General features: G+C 40.0%; 1 protein-coding gene across 1 annotated transcript in view; it reads right to left on the bottom strand.

The window, feature by feature from the left end:
- Window positions 1-15,552, bottom strand: part of Rhogap102a (Rho GTPase activating protein at 102A) — a 30,534-nt gene that overhangs the window by 8,260 nt on the left and 6,722 nt on the right. Inside the window, exons 2-5 of the mRNA XM_078192950.1 lie at window positions 14,260-14,416; window positions 13,328-13,444; window positions 7,765-7,946; window positions 141-356 (exon numbers count right to left, since the gene is read on the bottom strand). Of these exons, the coding sequence (XP_078049076.1) occupies window positions 141-356; window positions 7,765-7,946; window positions 13,328-13,444; window positions 14,260-14,416 (672 nt within the window). The remainder of the gene's footprint in view (window positions 1-140; window positions 357-7,764; window positions 7,947-13,327; window positions 13,445-14,259; window positions 14,417-15,552) is intronic.

Raw genomic sequence — 15,552 nt, 5'->3', positions numbered from 1 at the left:
GTTAATTCTTTCTTCAGTTTAAAGCTTTAATTTTATAGTTCTACTACAAAGAGATCTTTAAACGCCGGTCTGATGCGTATAATTTTTTAAAGCGAGCTTCCAGCGACTACCAATAAAGTTAAAGATTAAATTTCACCCACCTGTCTGACTCTCTTCTTTGAAGGAGACACTCGGAACACTCCAAGCGTTCGAAGACCCGTGATCTCCAAATGCCTGATGCATTGCCTGACTACTGCGGGTACCGCGTCCCATTCCCCCGGAAGTCCTCCCCCGCCACTGTCGCTGAGTTCCAGGACACCGGAATCACTTCCGGTCAAAGCACCCCCTTTAGACGACAGAGACTCGCACGAACCGGCCTGAAACACAATATTAGCCCTTCATTCTCTTCGTTACAAATACTCATAATTATCTCTCAATCTCAAGGCAGAGAGCTTTATTTTTTATTCTGTTTTGGGAACTTAACGTTTTCTCACATTAATACAATAACAATTACGTTTGAAATTACAATTACAAATGCAAAAGCAGAGTTGGGCGAAAAGAATTTGATCAATGATAACAATGTTAACTTTATTGAAAAGTAATCTCAGTAATGATCAATTTATATCGACATATATTATATTAATGATCGAATTATATAACTAACGAGTTGTAATCGTTAATTGATCAGATTACTTCTGACCCAAGTTGGTGCAAAAAGGAGGCTTCCGAGTGTAGTGTAAAATATGTCTAATTGACACAAGGAATTGTTAAGTTAATTTTTCGACATTCTTTTTGCAATTTATTATAAGCTTTTTAGCATCTTTAATATTTTATCTACTTTCAGTGAGCTCACTATTACTCACTTACTGAGCTCACTAATGACGTATTACCGGCGCAATAATTCACGGGTCCGGCGAGTTCCCGTAGCAATATTGCCGGCGGATAATCGATGAAGCCTGGTCGACAGAAAGTCTTGCAAAGTTTCGGCGGCTTAATTAATTCCCTAGTTAAAACGAGCGCTCTCTCATCGCGGATCTATTCGCGTCCACGATCCGTGACGTCACCGTCGATCCGACAGACGCGTGACGTCGTACTGCAACGTTACGTCGTTCATCCCCGAGGGATCGCTTTAAATCGATCAATCCCGCCGGGGCTATTTAAGTTTGTGGCCTTTCATCGCGACACCGAGGAAACGTTCACCGCGAACTTTATAAATAAGACACACGTGCCCACAGATCTGACTTTCGATCGAGAGGCAGCCCGATCGGACGGTCAGACGTTCCTCGACTTACCAATAATTAAAATCTGTCGAAACAGTCGTTTTCCGAATGATCGAAATTGAAAATTTAGATGATTTTTTCGTAGTCCGATTAAATCAGATCGTATATATTTTATTGCAATTATTTTGTCGCGTTCAACAAGTAACCTACGTTCGATAAATCTACGAAATCCGTAAATATTCGGTTGCAACATAAATTCGTTTCCCCGGTACGAAAACTGTAAAAAAACAAGAGGAACACGTGTTGCACCGACTACTGCGTATCTTTCAGTGGAATAAAATATCATTTTATATATTTTCATCAAGCGTGAAAATCGTTGCTAAAAGTTTGACTGAAAACAGTTCAATATTAATACAAACTATTAAATGATAATTTGTAATTTGAAATTGGAAACTAACTTAATTTGGAAACAGTCTATATAGTCCATTACTGCACATCTTGTCGGACCGTTGCGGTGTGATTCTACTTACACCATAAACGTGCAGACAACAGCAATCGGCTTCCAAAGTCGACACTATTGAAATATATTAAACTTTTAGTCTACATTTCCAAACTACATTACGCATGCAAAAGCGAGCAGCGAGGTATTTCATCAAATAGGAGATACAAACATGCTGTCGCTTGGAAATAAAAGGTCACAGAATCCTATCTAAATCAGTTTCAGTTCCGAATGAATTATCTTCGACAAAAGTAACCCTAGGACTGAAATAATTAGTTGACCTTTTTCAATTTTGGTGTCTCTCTTTATTTATGACACAGCCTTCCCGAACACCTGTAGACGAGAAACTAATGTCCCTATGGAAATCTGAAGCATTAAGAAAACGAGATGGGTTGTATCGGAATAGAGAGCTCTCGGGACGTCAGTTTAAATCACTCCAACGATTCCTCGGCTCGCCCTCCCACTCGTTTACACAAAGCGTCCGACTTCACCACCGATCGGCTTCCCGGAAGTCGAGGGTGGCATTGTCGTGGCGGACGTCACAATAAATCGACGCTGCGTCCACAGAGCGTGAATCACTCATCTCTGTTACACGAACGAAGTTCTATTTCTAGGAAGAGGTTCATGAAAATTCACGTTCGAGGCTTCCTGCTTTCTATTCGCGGATTCGCTGTTGAATTTGACCGCAAATGATTTGCGGAGACGATCAACGGTTGTATAATTGGGTAATCCGGTGTTACGACGGCAACACCGAAGGTCGAAGGTGCCTAACCATCCCTTCAGCCATTAATCATAAACGTGCGAATAGACCGGCAATAGGTAAAAAATCCTACGAACGAAATCACTTTACGACTTAACGATACTCGACTCGACGAACGGACAACACGTGTGACAACCCACAGTACCGTTGCACGGACAACCATTCATCACTTTTACTGTAACAAAGATGACGACACAAACCAGAACTTTCTACCAAATTTCCCACACCTCATTCCAAGTTCCTTCCGGCACACCCACCTCCAATCAAAAACGCTTCTTTTCCTCCGTCAAAAACCACCCTCCACCAATCAACGGAAAACCGAGGTGACAACAGACAGAACACGACGAACGAAAGACAGATCGAAAGTGACATTCAAACATAACGCATTCAGAACTAAATTCAAACTCTAACTTAACACATTAAAACGCAACCTAAGTCGAACATAACGCATTCAAAACACATTCAGAAATTGCATAAAACACATTCAGAAATCGCAAACATTATACCTACACAGTGTTGTTAACCCTTTGACTACGGCAGTGTCGTCCGCCGAAATACTGTCATTGAACGAAAGCTCGCGTCAGAAATATGAACTTTGCGTGTGATTTCTGTATATAGGTTTTTCCTAGTTTTAAATAACTGTATTGAATAAAACAATCATTGCTTTAATGTAACAAGTATGTTTACACTTTTAATACGAAAGGACCCACAAAATTATAAAAATATAAAATTATTTTTGTATTTTATCTACGGATGCCACTTGTATACACATCATTTGGATGCCGCATATATGCGGCGCTCGTACCCACAGGTCGTCGCGTGGACGCCGCGTATATGCGGCGCTCGGCGCGAAAGGGTTAATACAGTGTAAATAGAAGCAACCAAGCGTCTGTATCACTACGGCATTGTACCAAACGCGTATACATAATTTTGGTCCTCCGAGCCGGATCAACAATCGCGTAAATATCCGGTTTAAAGGTTGTTACGCGAATCGAACTTAATGGAATTGGAATAGCAAAGCGTGGGATAGAGACGATCCAATCGGACCTGTTTCGAATAGCTACTCCACGTGTTTGAACAAATCACTCCCGGCGGGCCATAAATTGAAAAATCAATACGCAACAGTGGGAACGCGGGGGAGCATGTTCGATTGAATCGCGTAAAATAAGAGTCACAAGTCGAATCTTCGACTTTCTTAAAATAACGTGGGAAGAGGCGTGATCAAAGTTCTCCGCGTGGTGAACACGAGGTGAAAAAGAATAAAAGTGTTACGCGGCCAGGTGGCGCCGGTGCTTCTGAAACCAAAACATTTACTTCCGGTCGCGAAAGAGATTGCTTTCAGAAAAATAGAATTGAAAATATGGTAAAAATAGAGGAGCCGCAAGTGTAATCTAGTGATCACTACTATATCATTTTTATAGCGTTAGTTTCGTAACTGCTGAACGGGACTTGTATTTTTAAGCTCCTATATTTACAGGCTTATATTAACGAACTTATGGCAAGAAGTTTTAATCGTTCCAAGATTCGGAGGTCTCAGAACACTGACGTTTAAGAATTCGAGGATTCGATGATTTAAGGGCTAAAAGATTTAATGGTATCAAAATTTAGAAATCCGGAGACTGAGAAATTAGAGAATTCAACGATTCGCGACCTTGCAGATTCAAACATTAAAAATGCGAGGTCTCTAGAAAGAACTTAAACATTCTGAGATTTAAAGATTCAATGACTGCAAGATTTAAGACTTCAACGATTCGGAGATTCTAAGATTTAAAAAAATAAATGACTTTAGTTAACTTAAAAAATTCAAACCCTCATTTGAAAATTTCAAGATTCAGCGACAGAAAAATTCGAAGATTAACCATTCAGAGATTCAATGGTTCGAGGATTCAAATATTCATGGACTCTAAAATTCAATGCAACAATATTTTATTTCCGCCATCCATAGATTTCTTGCATTTGATAATTCTAATTGCCGAAACGTTCTTCTCGAAGATTGCACACGTCTCAGCAATTACTGAGCTAATCATCGCTTTCTGCGTGTTACGGATAGGCGGTTCGATGAAGGTGCCCGCGACGTCGTTTATCCTCATTTCCCTGATTATTTGGAGGGTGCAGTGAACGTGACGTCAGGGTCGCCCATTGGCATTTAATTGGCGAGTAACGTTAGTTAAATCCGGTAAGAGGATTTGGCAAAGAGGCGTGTTCTCGAACGTGGTGCACGACGGAATATAGAATAAACGGCTGTTCGCCGGCGTATCGTCGTTCTGACGTATCCGTCAAAAAATAACCACTTGCGGCTCGGCTCGACTCGGTTAGACGAGTCGAGCACGCGCAAGTGGCCATCGATAAACGCCCTCGCCCTCGTCCACACGATCCGTAGACACACTGACGCAACCGATGACGCCGTTTATGATCGCATTCATGATCACGACCGGTTTCCGTCACGCGACGCCCATAGCAACTCGGGTTCTCGCGGTTTCATACGTTGGGTCAACGCCTGTCCTCCTTCATCCCCTGATTTCGATCGACCTCACTAAGACCCCGAGAGACTCTGCTAAACCATCGTCGCTTCAAATTTGCTCAACGGAGTTGTTCGCCACGTCCGACTGTAATGTAATCCAATTCCGATGTAACCAGGACCTAATGAGCCAAGTCGAAGTTTCATCAAATCATTAATGATTGTGATTAAAGGTGAAGGTCGTAACTTGCGCCAAATCAAACTATTGGAGATATTTAAGCTTGGTGTGATCAAAGATTGAGAAGCATGATAAATTGAGACTTGACTATGGCTTCAGTTAGTACAGATTCGTTTGAGCGACTCTGGTTAAAGACAGATCACTAGAAGACCGCCGAGTTCATTTAGAGTTGGCGATTTAAACAATTGTTAGGTATGTAATTGTTGTACATTGCACTATTAACATGTCATGTCTGAAGGAAGCTTGCTGTCGCTGTTAAAAATATATTAAATAGTTACTAGCAGAATTCTGTATTTCGACTGCTAAATATGCGAAATACTGATCGTATATATCAAACATTAAGAATTGTCAACTTGTTATAACGATATATTTCATCACAATTCAATGAGCATGACATTTTTTGTCATAGAAATGTTTAAAAACGTTATTTAGTGTCATTTAACGTGATCATGTGATAGCACTTCGAATTTACACGTGATAACATTTTTCATGTGCAGCAAACTAAAGGTGTCAGGATATAGTAAAGATAGCTATGCGACAGATAGCAGAATATATTTATATAACAACCTCGGAGTAATTATTTCACTATTTTTACTTTCAATTATTTTAATTTTCTAAACATGTTACAAAGTATTTTATCAAAATAAATAATTCACAAGCGAGTTAAACAGAAATTAACTCCCGGTTAACAGATCGATAAGATTAATAAGAGTTTCCGAAAATTACAGCCACTGCTTTCTGGGATGTTTCCAGTCAATAATTTGTCAAAGAAATTACCTAAACGTGATGACATCCATTTTCTCGGGCCATCGAGAACCTGACAGGGAGAATTTACAGAGCAACCGTACACCAGGCATAAGAATACAAAAACCACCATTACAATCGGCCATTACGTCTCGCGTCACCGCTATGCTTAGCATATTTCATCTAAAAAAAAGCATAGCCGCGCGACTATTCGTGCGATGCATCTATTTTCGCCGTGGCCATATTTCTGACCGACCGAACGGATGCTGAAAATTTCGATCGGGACAAGTCGAGAGAGCGTTTCGCGCGCAGATTAGTTAACGTCAATCTAAAACAGGTGACTCGGATTTCCAGGCGCGGCGTGGGCGGCCGAGCCCCGACCTCCTCCCACCACTTCCTTCATCCACCACGCGAGTAACGAGCGCCGAATGAATTCTCGGATTGTAAATCGCCAGCGGCGATTCCTCTACTTTTTTATCGCGCGTAATTCCTGCTCGGGATCCGTTTCAGAAAGACGACGGTCTAGCTGCCAAAATAAACCTTTTCTGCCACTTTGTTGCCGTGGACGGCCTGCACCGTGCCAGGCGTTTCCGTAAGAATTTATACTTCAGATCAATTTTCCAGACCATAGTTGCCGATATTTTGACAATAAATTATTCTGGGATGTCCGAAAGTCGCGGATACGTTTCAGGAACATCTTAGTTGATTGTACTCGTACATTTGAGTCGGAACATCGAACCTTAAATCGTGATTATTTTTATGAAAAATTATTCTGGATAGAGGAATATATAGAAAATATGTAGAAAGTTTTGGCTCTACCAGTTTCTTCTCGAGAACATCTTTGCGGGAGATCGAAGAACGCGAATGGTTGTGAACGGTACTCCAGTCGAGTGTCTGACCATTGCCGACTGGTTCTACTTGGATACTTAAATTACTAGAAAGCTCGAGAGTGGAATGGAGTTATCTCTTAAAGATCGGTTAAATGGAAATTTGATACGTTTTGACATTAGTCTGTTTTCCTGAAGTATAATGGTACATTCTGCTTCCTGTTTCTCGTTTGTTCTGTATGATTTTATTGTAGCTAAACATGATATGCAGAAGGAAATAATAGAGGTAAGATGACGGTGACTCGATATTTTATACGGAGGCAGAAATTGGTTTTGAAAGTTATTTTAAACAATTTTTTGCCTATTTTTGTCTTTGACTTTTAATTTCAATTTTGTCTTTTGCTTTTCATTGTGGTGATCGCCATACTATGAAAGTCTTGCGATAATTCTTATATACTAGTATGAAAGATTGAGAACGATTATGTACGGATTCCATATTTGTTCGATTAAATGTGTATATATACTACTTGATCGACGAGTTTCAGAACAAATAACCCTACTCAATGTAACGACGAACATGACAAATAGATAAATAACATTCGCTAATATTTTCTATCGATTAAGACATCTGGAGTAGCCAATGAATAAAGGAATGAATAAAGTTTAATGAATTAAATAAGAGGATTACTTCATAGAGAAATACACAAATTCTTGTTTGGATAATCGTACTTTTACACTTTACAAAAATTTTCGAAATTTCTTGGCAATATCTCAATTCTCGTTTCTAGATTATTTTTCAAGCGTACAGATGATCCAAAAATTGGAAAGGAATGCGAAAAAGATTGACAACTCATTAGTATCCTAAATACATGTATTCGATCGTTTCTAATATAAAATATCTTCGATTCTCGATTATAGAGTGGAGAGAAGGAAGAGCGCATCCATGTCATGCCCATCGTTTATCGTTCGAATAAACTCGTATATCCATCTCAGCTAGTTCATCAAGTTGTCTGACATAGGCGAGGACCAATCTACTTACCTCGTCGGTCTTGGCTGCCACGGTGGGCTCGATGAGGCTCGTGAAACTTGTCCTGCTCCCGTGTCTGCTGCTCCTTGACAGGCAACCGATGTCGGCGACCTCGCCAGCAGCGATTCTAGCGATCCTATCGTTCTCCAAACACTGTGACAACGGTATGCCAAATACCAGGCCGCCCGTCGAATCTGAAATGCAGAACCAAAGAATTTCATCGGTCTCTCGACGCATTTGCTTCTGCACGGTCCTCCTCTACATGTCAGCTACAACTAGAGCGCGGATTTCACTCGTCCACGACAGTGCGTGACCGAAAAAGTTGAACCCGAGGGAATCTTCTATTTCAAAACGCCCTTTCTAACCATTAATCAAATTTCTAAATATGTTCAGTTAGTTAACATATATTCGTCCACATGACTAATGAAAATTCGTCAATTTCGCAACTAATCACCAATAGCTAAATGACGAAATTTCGTTATTCATATATTACAGAGAATATCTGATTCTTGTTATTTTAATTCTAAATAAATTAAATTCTAATTTTTACCAAACATAGATCATTTTAATCAAAGATGGCATCAAAGAATGCCGGTGCAAAAATTTACCGAACAAATATGTGTTAAGGTGTGTCAGATATGCTGTACTGATGATCATGTAGGTGCTAAGGTGTCTGAGATTATTTTAAATTCATTCTCAACTTATTAAACCTCTTAAGAGCAAACACAAATTTTTATTTGACTTTTGCTTCCGTCCACAATGGTGTGCATAATTATGGACTTGGAATTAACGTTTACATGGTTAGTGATATTTAACAACGTAAAATTTACCGCGTATATATAATAAATCGCATCGCTGTATGTATATGTATGACACAATACTTTGTCTAACTAAAATTTATGGAATTACTAACGAATGTAAAAAGAGATTTTCACTGTTAAGATTTTATTCTATAGTTCTGTTAGAACGATTAAATTCTTGTGATCTCTTGAGATTTTTCAGAGCGGTTGCCTCAGGAACGCACAGCGAATTTGTGTTGTGATTTTCAAGAATTATAAGTCTGTTTCTCGTGGAAGAGATGTCCCAACTCGTGTGACAGCGCGTCTCTCAGTGAAATCAAGTGAGCAGCGCGGAAAATGCGTTCCACTCCGGAAAAGACACGTGTGCGTGGCTCGCGTGGCACGAACGTGGTCTAAAAAGAGGACGTCATTTAAGTGACGTCCCCTCGTGTGATCGAACATGTCAGAGTTTTGCGTGGCCGATGCTCCTTCTCTCTCTTTCTCTCTTTCTCGCTCTGTTTCTGCCTACGTAGTGGGGCCGTCACGAAGCCAGCTAAAAACCGAAAGGCAACAAACCGTGTCTCTATACCGGTCCGATTATAGACCACAATCTGGGCCATCCCAGCCTCTCCAAACGAGCTCCCTCTGATCGTGGAACGTTGGCCACTCTCAGGAGGCGACAATGGATCCGGAGAGCCAGCCTTTTCCTGGAAGTCCCCCTAACATCGACACTTTTCCTTGTCTCCCCACCCCCCTTTTCTTTTTTTGCCACATACTCCATTTACAAATTGCTAATTTTATCTTTGAGAGTTTTACTTGAGTACGTAGAGTTACTATCGTTCAATGATATTTGTTTAATTCAGTGAAACTTCGTTGTTACACCGACGAGCTCAAAAGCAAGATTTAACCCTTTGCATTCCGCTGTCCCCTCTCAGGAGGCAGCGTAATTCTAGTATATCGAAATTATATGAATAATATAATATGAAATATATATGATATAATATATGAAAAATTAACATATTCCAGCACAACTTTTTAAGAAATGCTTGTCTGTCTAAAGTTTTCTCTTGAAACGGCACAAGAAATCAAATAAAAATATGGTAAAATTAGTAAGATATAATAGAAAAACTACGTCAAACTAGTTGTTATTATTGTCAAACATGCACAAAGCAGCCTACAATGCAGGTTGAGGAATGTTTCAGAGTTTATCATACCGTACAAAATTATATAAAATAAAGTATTACGAATATAACGCATTTTAAATCCAATATAATAATATGAGGGTTTGTAAGTGCTCGTTTCTACAACAAAGTAGCGTTGAGTAGCTGGTAGCTACGTTTAGCATAGTTCGGAGTGCAAAGATTTAAGATTAAAGAAAGAGTAGTATAGAAAAAGAAACTTGCAGCTTATTTCTCTTGTTCTTCCGCCACACCACGAAATAATTTGTTTCTTTTTTTGTATCAAGTTACTGTTATATTATCCAAGAATTCATGTTTAGAGTTAAGATTCTAGCATTGTCTAGTTACGAAAAGAAACCGAAATCAGAGTTGAACTTAATAGAGATAGAGAAACTGCAAGTACATTGCCTTAAAAATTCACCCGTAAAGTGAATGAATGAATGTATTATTTGTCGAAGGAAGCTGACAAGTCCACGTATGCTTGAAAACGAAGGACGAATGGAACACGCGTTGCCACGTAAACGTACGAAGAAGCTAGACCAGGATGGCCTTACACCGGCCAAACGAGATTTGGCAAACGCCGAGCGTGACGCGGAAAATTGTTTCACCGGATTTTCTCGAGTCTTCTTTGATGGTCGTCGAGCGATGCTGCGGAAACGTAAACTTCTCAGGAAACGAAAGAGACTCGATCGAGCATTCCTGGCACTGTAGTCATCGCGATCTGCTACTTTGTCGCAGACAATTGCGAACACCTCGGGAAACTTATTGCACGTGAGAAAAGCATTTTCGATTCGTAGAGAATACGTGATACTGTGCTATTTCAAACGATTCCTTTAATTCATTTTTCCAGGGAGAGAACCTCTCTTTAACTGCAAAGTTAATCACGACGTCAGTAGAAAATGTCAAGCAACATTTTGATATATCCTAGCTATGCTTTGTTCTGTAATTTCCAATTCGACAATTTCAAGAAATTTCGTCAATATTCGACAATTTTAATTACACTCTACCGTATAAATATTATATTCAGATTATACGATTCTACTACCCCTGTTTTAAATTTAGCCTACGTATTTTCATCATGAATGCACAATGTCTTCCGTCTACTTAATCGCAAATAACACAGATTCTTCTTCGAACAATGTTAAGAAATTCTTCTCGCGTTTCTCTCTGTTTAATAATTTCAGTGCGCCGTGAATATTATATTGTCATTCCAGAATTCTTTGAAACTTTCACTACTCCCGCAATTTTCACCATAAACTTATGAAATCCGCAGTCCAATCACACCCAGGCAAATGTTCTCTTTCCTATTAGCCACCGAAGAAGTTTTATGGAACGGAGAAGCTGGAGAGAACGTTAATAATTCGGAAAGAAGTCGGTCTCGCCGGGTTCCTCGAGAAACGCGAGAAGGCTTTCGGCCAATGCGATAAAATGGAAATACCGGGACCAGCTCCATCACGATCAATCGGGTTACGGACTTTACAGCCCGTTGTAAACGGGACAGACCCGAAATCCGCGTGATTTACGGCGGAACAAAGTCGGAGAGAAGTGTGTCCACCGCTTGTTGCCGTTGCAGCGATTCAAGCAAATGCCGCGTGGTCACGGGCAAAACGATTTTAATGGGCGTCGAAACCGGCACGAGGGGTCGCGTAAAACGGTTCCGAGGTGGCGCAAGGGGTCGAAGGGGATCGGTTCCGTGTTGATGACCCCGTGACACGGTCGTTCCGGATCCTGTTTGACGTCCGGTAGTCCCCGTGGCACTCGTACCCGTCGGTTACCGCAAATAAACTCGGTATATGCGGAAATATGCATCGCCACCAAGCACCCCGTGGCTAATTTTAACCAGCGAAATTGTGTCTCATACCAGGCTACCCGATGCTGTTCCCGCCGAGCGCTGCCTGGTACTCGCACATGCATTGCTACCTTTTTTACTACGTCGTCTTCGAAGCAGCATCGCTTCAACGAGGATCGGGGAGAATGTCGAAAACACCGAGTTTCTGACTCGAGGCAAGCTGTCGAAATTTTGAGAGTATCGGGCAAGGTGGGAATCGAGGTTCAAGGACAGTTCAGATTCACGTGCGGCAATGTCAGTTCTCGGGGGACAACTCTTTGGTGACCCAAAGTTGACAGGGCTTACGAAGGTAATGAATTTCTTTATAAAGGAGTAAGCAATCTTTGTTTCGTCGTAGCTTGTTGGTCTTTGAAGAGTAAGGATATTTCTTAATGTTTAGTGCTTGGCTATTTAGACATTTTGGATGCTACAGAGAATATAGAAATATTATTCAATGCATTGCGATGATCTGAAAACCTAATTAATATCGGAATGAAATATGAGAGATTTTTGTATTAATCGTATGGAGCCTGCAGTTAGAAAATTCGAAGTGTTCCTTGTGTAGATAACTTCGTTGAACCAAGTTGAAAAGTCTTGGACTTTTTAGTATACTTGAGATAATTATCAAGTTAACAATCATACAGTGTTAATTTGAAATTGAAAATCAACGAGGTCTTGAATAGAAGCGTTAAGACAAGGTAAAGGTTGCTTGCTCGCGCGAAGTAGGAAGTTTTTGCTCCCGATTTACGCAATTGTCAGGCCGCGGAATCGAAAACGAAGGGGAGAGAATCCGATCGACAGCGAAATTTGTCCCAACGATAATATTTGTCTTTCCTACGACCCGACTAAATCGAAATACGCGCACGCTGGCATGTCGTAAACGCATAAAATGATAGAGTAGCCTCCTAGCAAACTTCAGCAAACAGAGTCGCACCTGAAAATAGCTGGACTAGTTATTCTCCAAACAAATAATCGGACGATAAATCTGCGACCGGTAACTGTGCCGCTTTCCGCGCATTAAACTACGCACTTAATTCACCGCATTTAATTATTTACTCTATATCCAGTGAATTTCTATTACGGCGCCCCGATTGGAATTCGCTAGGAGACGCCGAAAGTCTAGCAGGCGTTTGTTGTTGTCTGCACGGGACATTCTCAAGGCCTTCGGGATCCCCAAGACTTTCGGAATTTCCAAGCATTACGAGATTGCCAGAGTCCTGTTGCTCCTGACGTTTCTCTGATTTTCAAGATTTTCGAGACTTTTGGAAGCCGAATTAACTTTGGAAAGCCAAATTATTAAGATTTTTAAGTCTCTTGAAATAAAGATTTTCCGGGCTCTCGAAACGATGTTCTGCGAGGTTACCAGGACAAAGTACTTCATGGTTTTCAACAGAAAGATTTTCGAGGGTTTCGAGACAAAGTTTCTCAAAGTCTTCACGATAATGTTCGTCGAGTTTTTCGAGACAAGGTGTTTCAAGACTTCCACAACCCTCGAGATACTCGAGACACTTAAGATTTTCAAGATATACGAAACTTTCAAATTGCTTGATGTTATAGACTTTCAGGATTGTGAAAACATTGGCGATCTGTAAACCAATAAATACCTTGAAAACGTCGAACCTTCTAAAAGTTTTCAAAGTTTCTCAACCTTGAAACTTTTCCTCTTACTCTAATTGGTCCCAAGATACAAGGTCTGAAGCAGCGTAGCTGTACGAGAATCAACCGACCTCCCATGTTTCCCAAACGCTTAACAAAATTACACGATTAACAAGTGTACACCTGTCACTCACCCTTCTCCTTATCATCCTTCCCTTTGTTGTCGAAGAAGCCAGTTGTGAGAGCTTTCCGCTTGAGCAAAGGCGCTCTCCTCTTCGGCTTTGCAGTAATAGAGGTACCGCTGAGAGATTCTGCATACAGAAAAGAACAATATAAAACGAATGAGCACCTTCCACTTGATATATATTCAAGTTTAACTTGTTTCGCACTGACATGAATTATTCCTCCTTATCAACAGCTATTCATGGCATCGCATTATGAGACTCAAGTGCCAATAAGAAATCTTTGTGCCCTCTTTCCCATATTGTGGTTTCATTGATTCACTTCCGCTTTGATACGGAAGCGGAACAAAGGCACACAGAACGTACCCGGGCAAATGGGATTCGATGAAACACGATACTGATTTGGATTGTTGAATAATGTTGACGGTTACGAAATCAATTGACTGCTGGTATCTTTTTAACAAAGCTTCCGCAAATGGTGGACGTGATTGTAAGCCTTTCAGGCTTGAGTAGTTATTAGAAATTACTGTACTGTAATTTAGAACAATCTTTATGTAATTAACCTAATTTACTTTTTAACTTTAGCGTCGGTTACATATGGCTGACATTAATATTTTACTAATTTTCCAAATTCGTTTTCATTGTGATATATTTGAACAAGCAGATTTTTTCTAGAACGTTCAGGATGCAAAAGAATTATAGTAATATCCACTATGATGAATTTTAATTTTCTATTTTCAGTATCATTAATTCAATAACTTTGACTTTGTAGGAATTTCTGGAATCGATCATTTGTTAAATATGTCTGGATACTGCAGCAAATGCAGGAGGATTGAAACAGGAATTGCTAACATTGGTTTTTCTTTGATCTTCTTGAACTTTGGTAATTTGTTAAAATTTTATTGTTAAAAAGCTGGGACAATGAAACAGCTGAAGAAACTCACCACTGGGAGGTCTGATGTGTACCCCCAAATTCAGGGCTTGAAGTTTCGCGACTGCCACTTTACAAAGTACCTTCCTCTCGACTTCTGACAACGATCGTAGCGGAGTATCCTGCAGGGTGACACGTCGCCCACTGGTTCCCGCCCAGGTACACTTTCCCTGAAACATAACACGCTCTGAGAACTTTCTCTTATTGCAACGGTCCCGTACTCGTAAAAGATTAATCATTATGCGATAATGCACCAGATGCCCGTCTAACACGCCGTAATAGGGGTTCTTAGAACAGTTTAATGTACACATCGTTTTTCCTAATAATTTTTCCTCATTGAGAATTGAGGTAGACGCAAATATTAAGTTACTATGAAACTCTGCTAACTCTGCATAGAATCATTTAAATAAAAGTGTCTACAATTTCGCACTATTTTATTCTTTCTTTCATTGCGCAAATTGAACTTTTATTCGTTCAAAGAATATATGTACTTTTAAAACTGTGAAATTGGTAATAAAATATAATTGATTGATCTACAGTATAGAACATACTTTGGCAAATTTTATCCTAGTTTTTATTTTCACGAAACTAACTTTTACTAGCATATAGTAGTTAATGAAAATATTGAAGCATGTCCAATTATGGATTGATAAAACGAAAATTCTCTAAACTACATTTTAATGGAATACTTGTAATAACTGAACTGGAATTATTATCGCATTTCCACTTTGACTAAACGAATGTTTACAACATCCACCAACAAATCCACATAGCCAATTTAATATTACATTTCATCTGCGAGTATTAACGTCGGAAAATTTATTGGCACTTGATTCACGCTTATGCTCTGCACGTTGTCACTTAATACCGATTCCGGGAAGTTCGCACGCTGTTTCCCATTCTGCTCGGCAATTAGGTACTAATTAAGTCTGTCTCTGTGAAATAAATGAGGCGCGGTAGTTACCCTTTGCCGGTTACTTTCCTGGTTTCGAATGCAATTACGAGGAAGAGAGAAACGGAAATTAAATAAGTTTAAAAACGAATTGCGAAGTACAAAGCGGCGAGGAAGAGAATGTATCAGTTCGGACTTCTGCGTTCGGCGTAGAAACCAATTACGATGCATTGTTGGAAATCGCTTCGCTCGTTTGATCCGAAGATCACGGAAAAGTGCTATGAAGAGGAACGCCGAAATAAGTTCGTTAAACTCGTACGCGTGCGAAGTATTATTATACATGTGTACAAAAGCGAAGCAACGCTAAGACCTCGAGAAGAAGATATATTCAATTAAAACTCTTGCGCGGTAAGT

Source organism: Augochlora pura, chromosome 10 (assembly GCF_028453695.1).
Source record: "Augochlora pura isolate Apur16 chromosome 10, APUR_v2.2.1, whole genome shotgun sequence".
Classification (NCBI taxonomy): domain Eukaryota; kingdom Metazoa; phylum Arthropoda; class Insecta; order Hymenoptera; family Halictidae; genus Augochlora; species Augochlora pura.
Note: the sequence above shows the minus strand (reverse complement) of the source record. Positions and strands in the feature narration are given on the sequence as shown.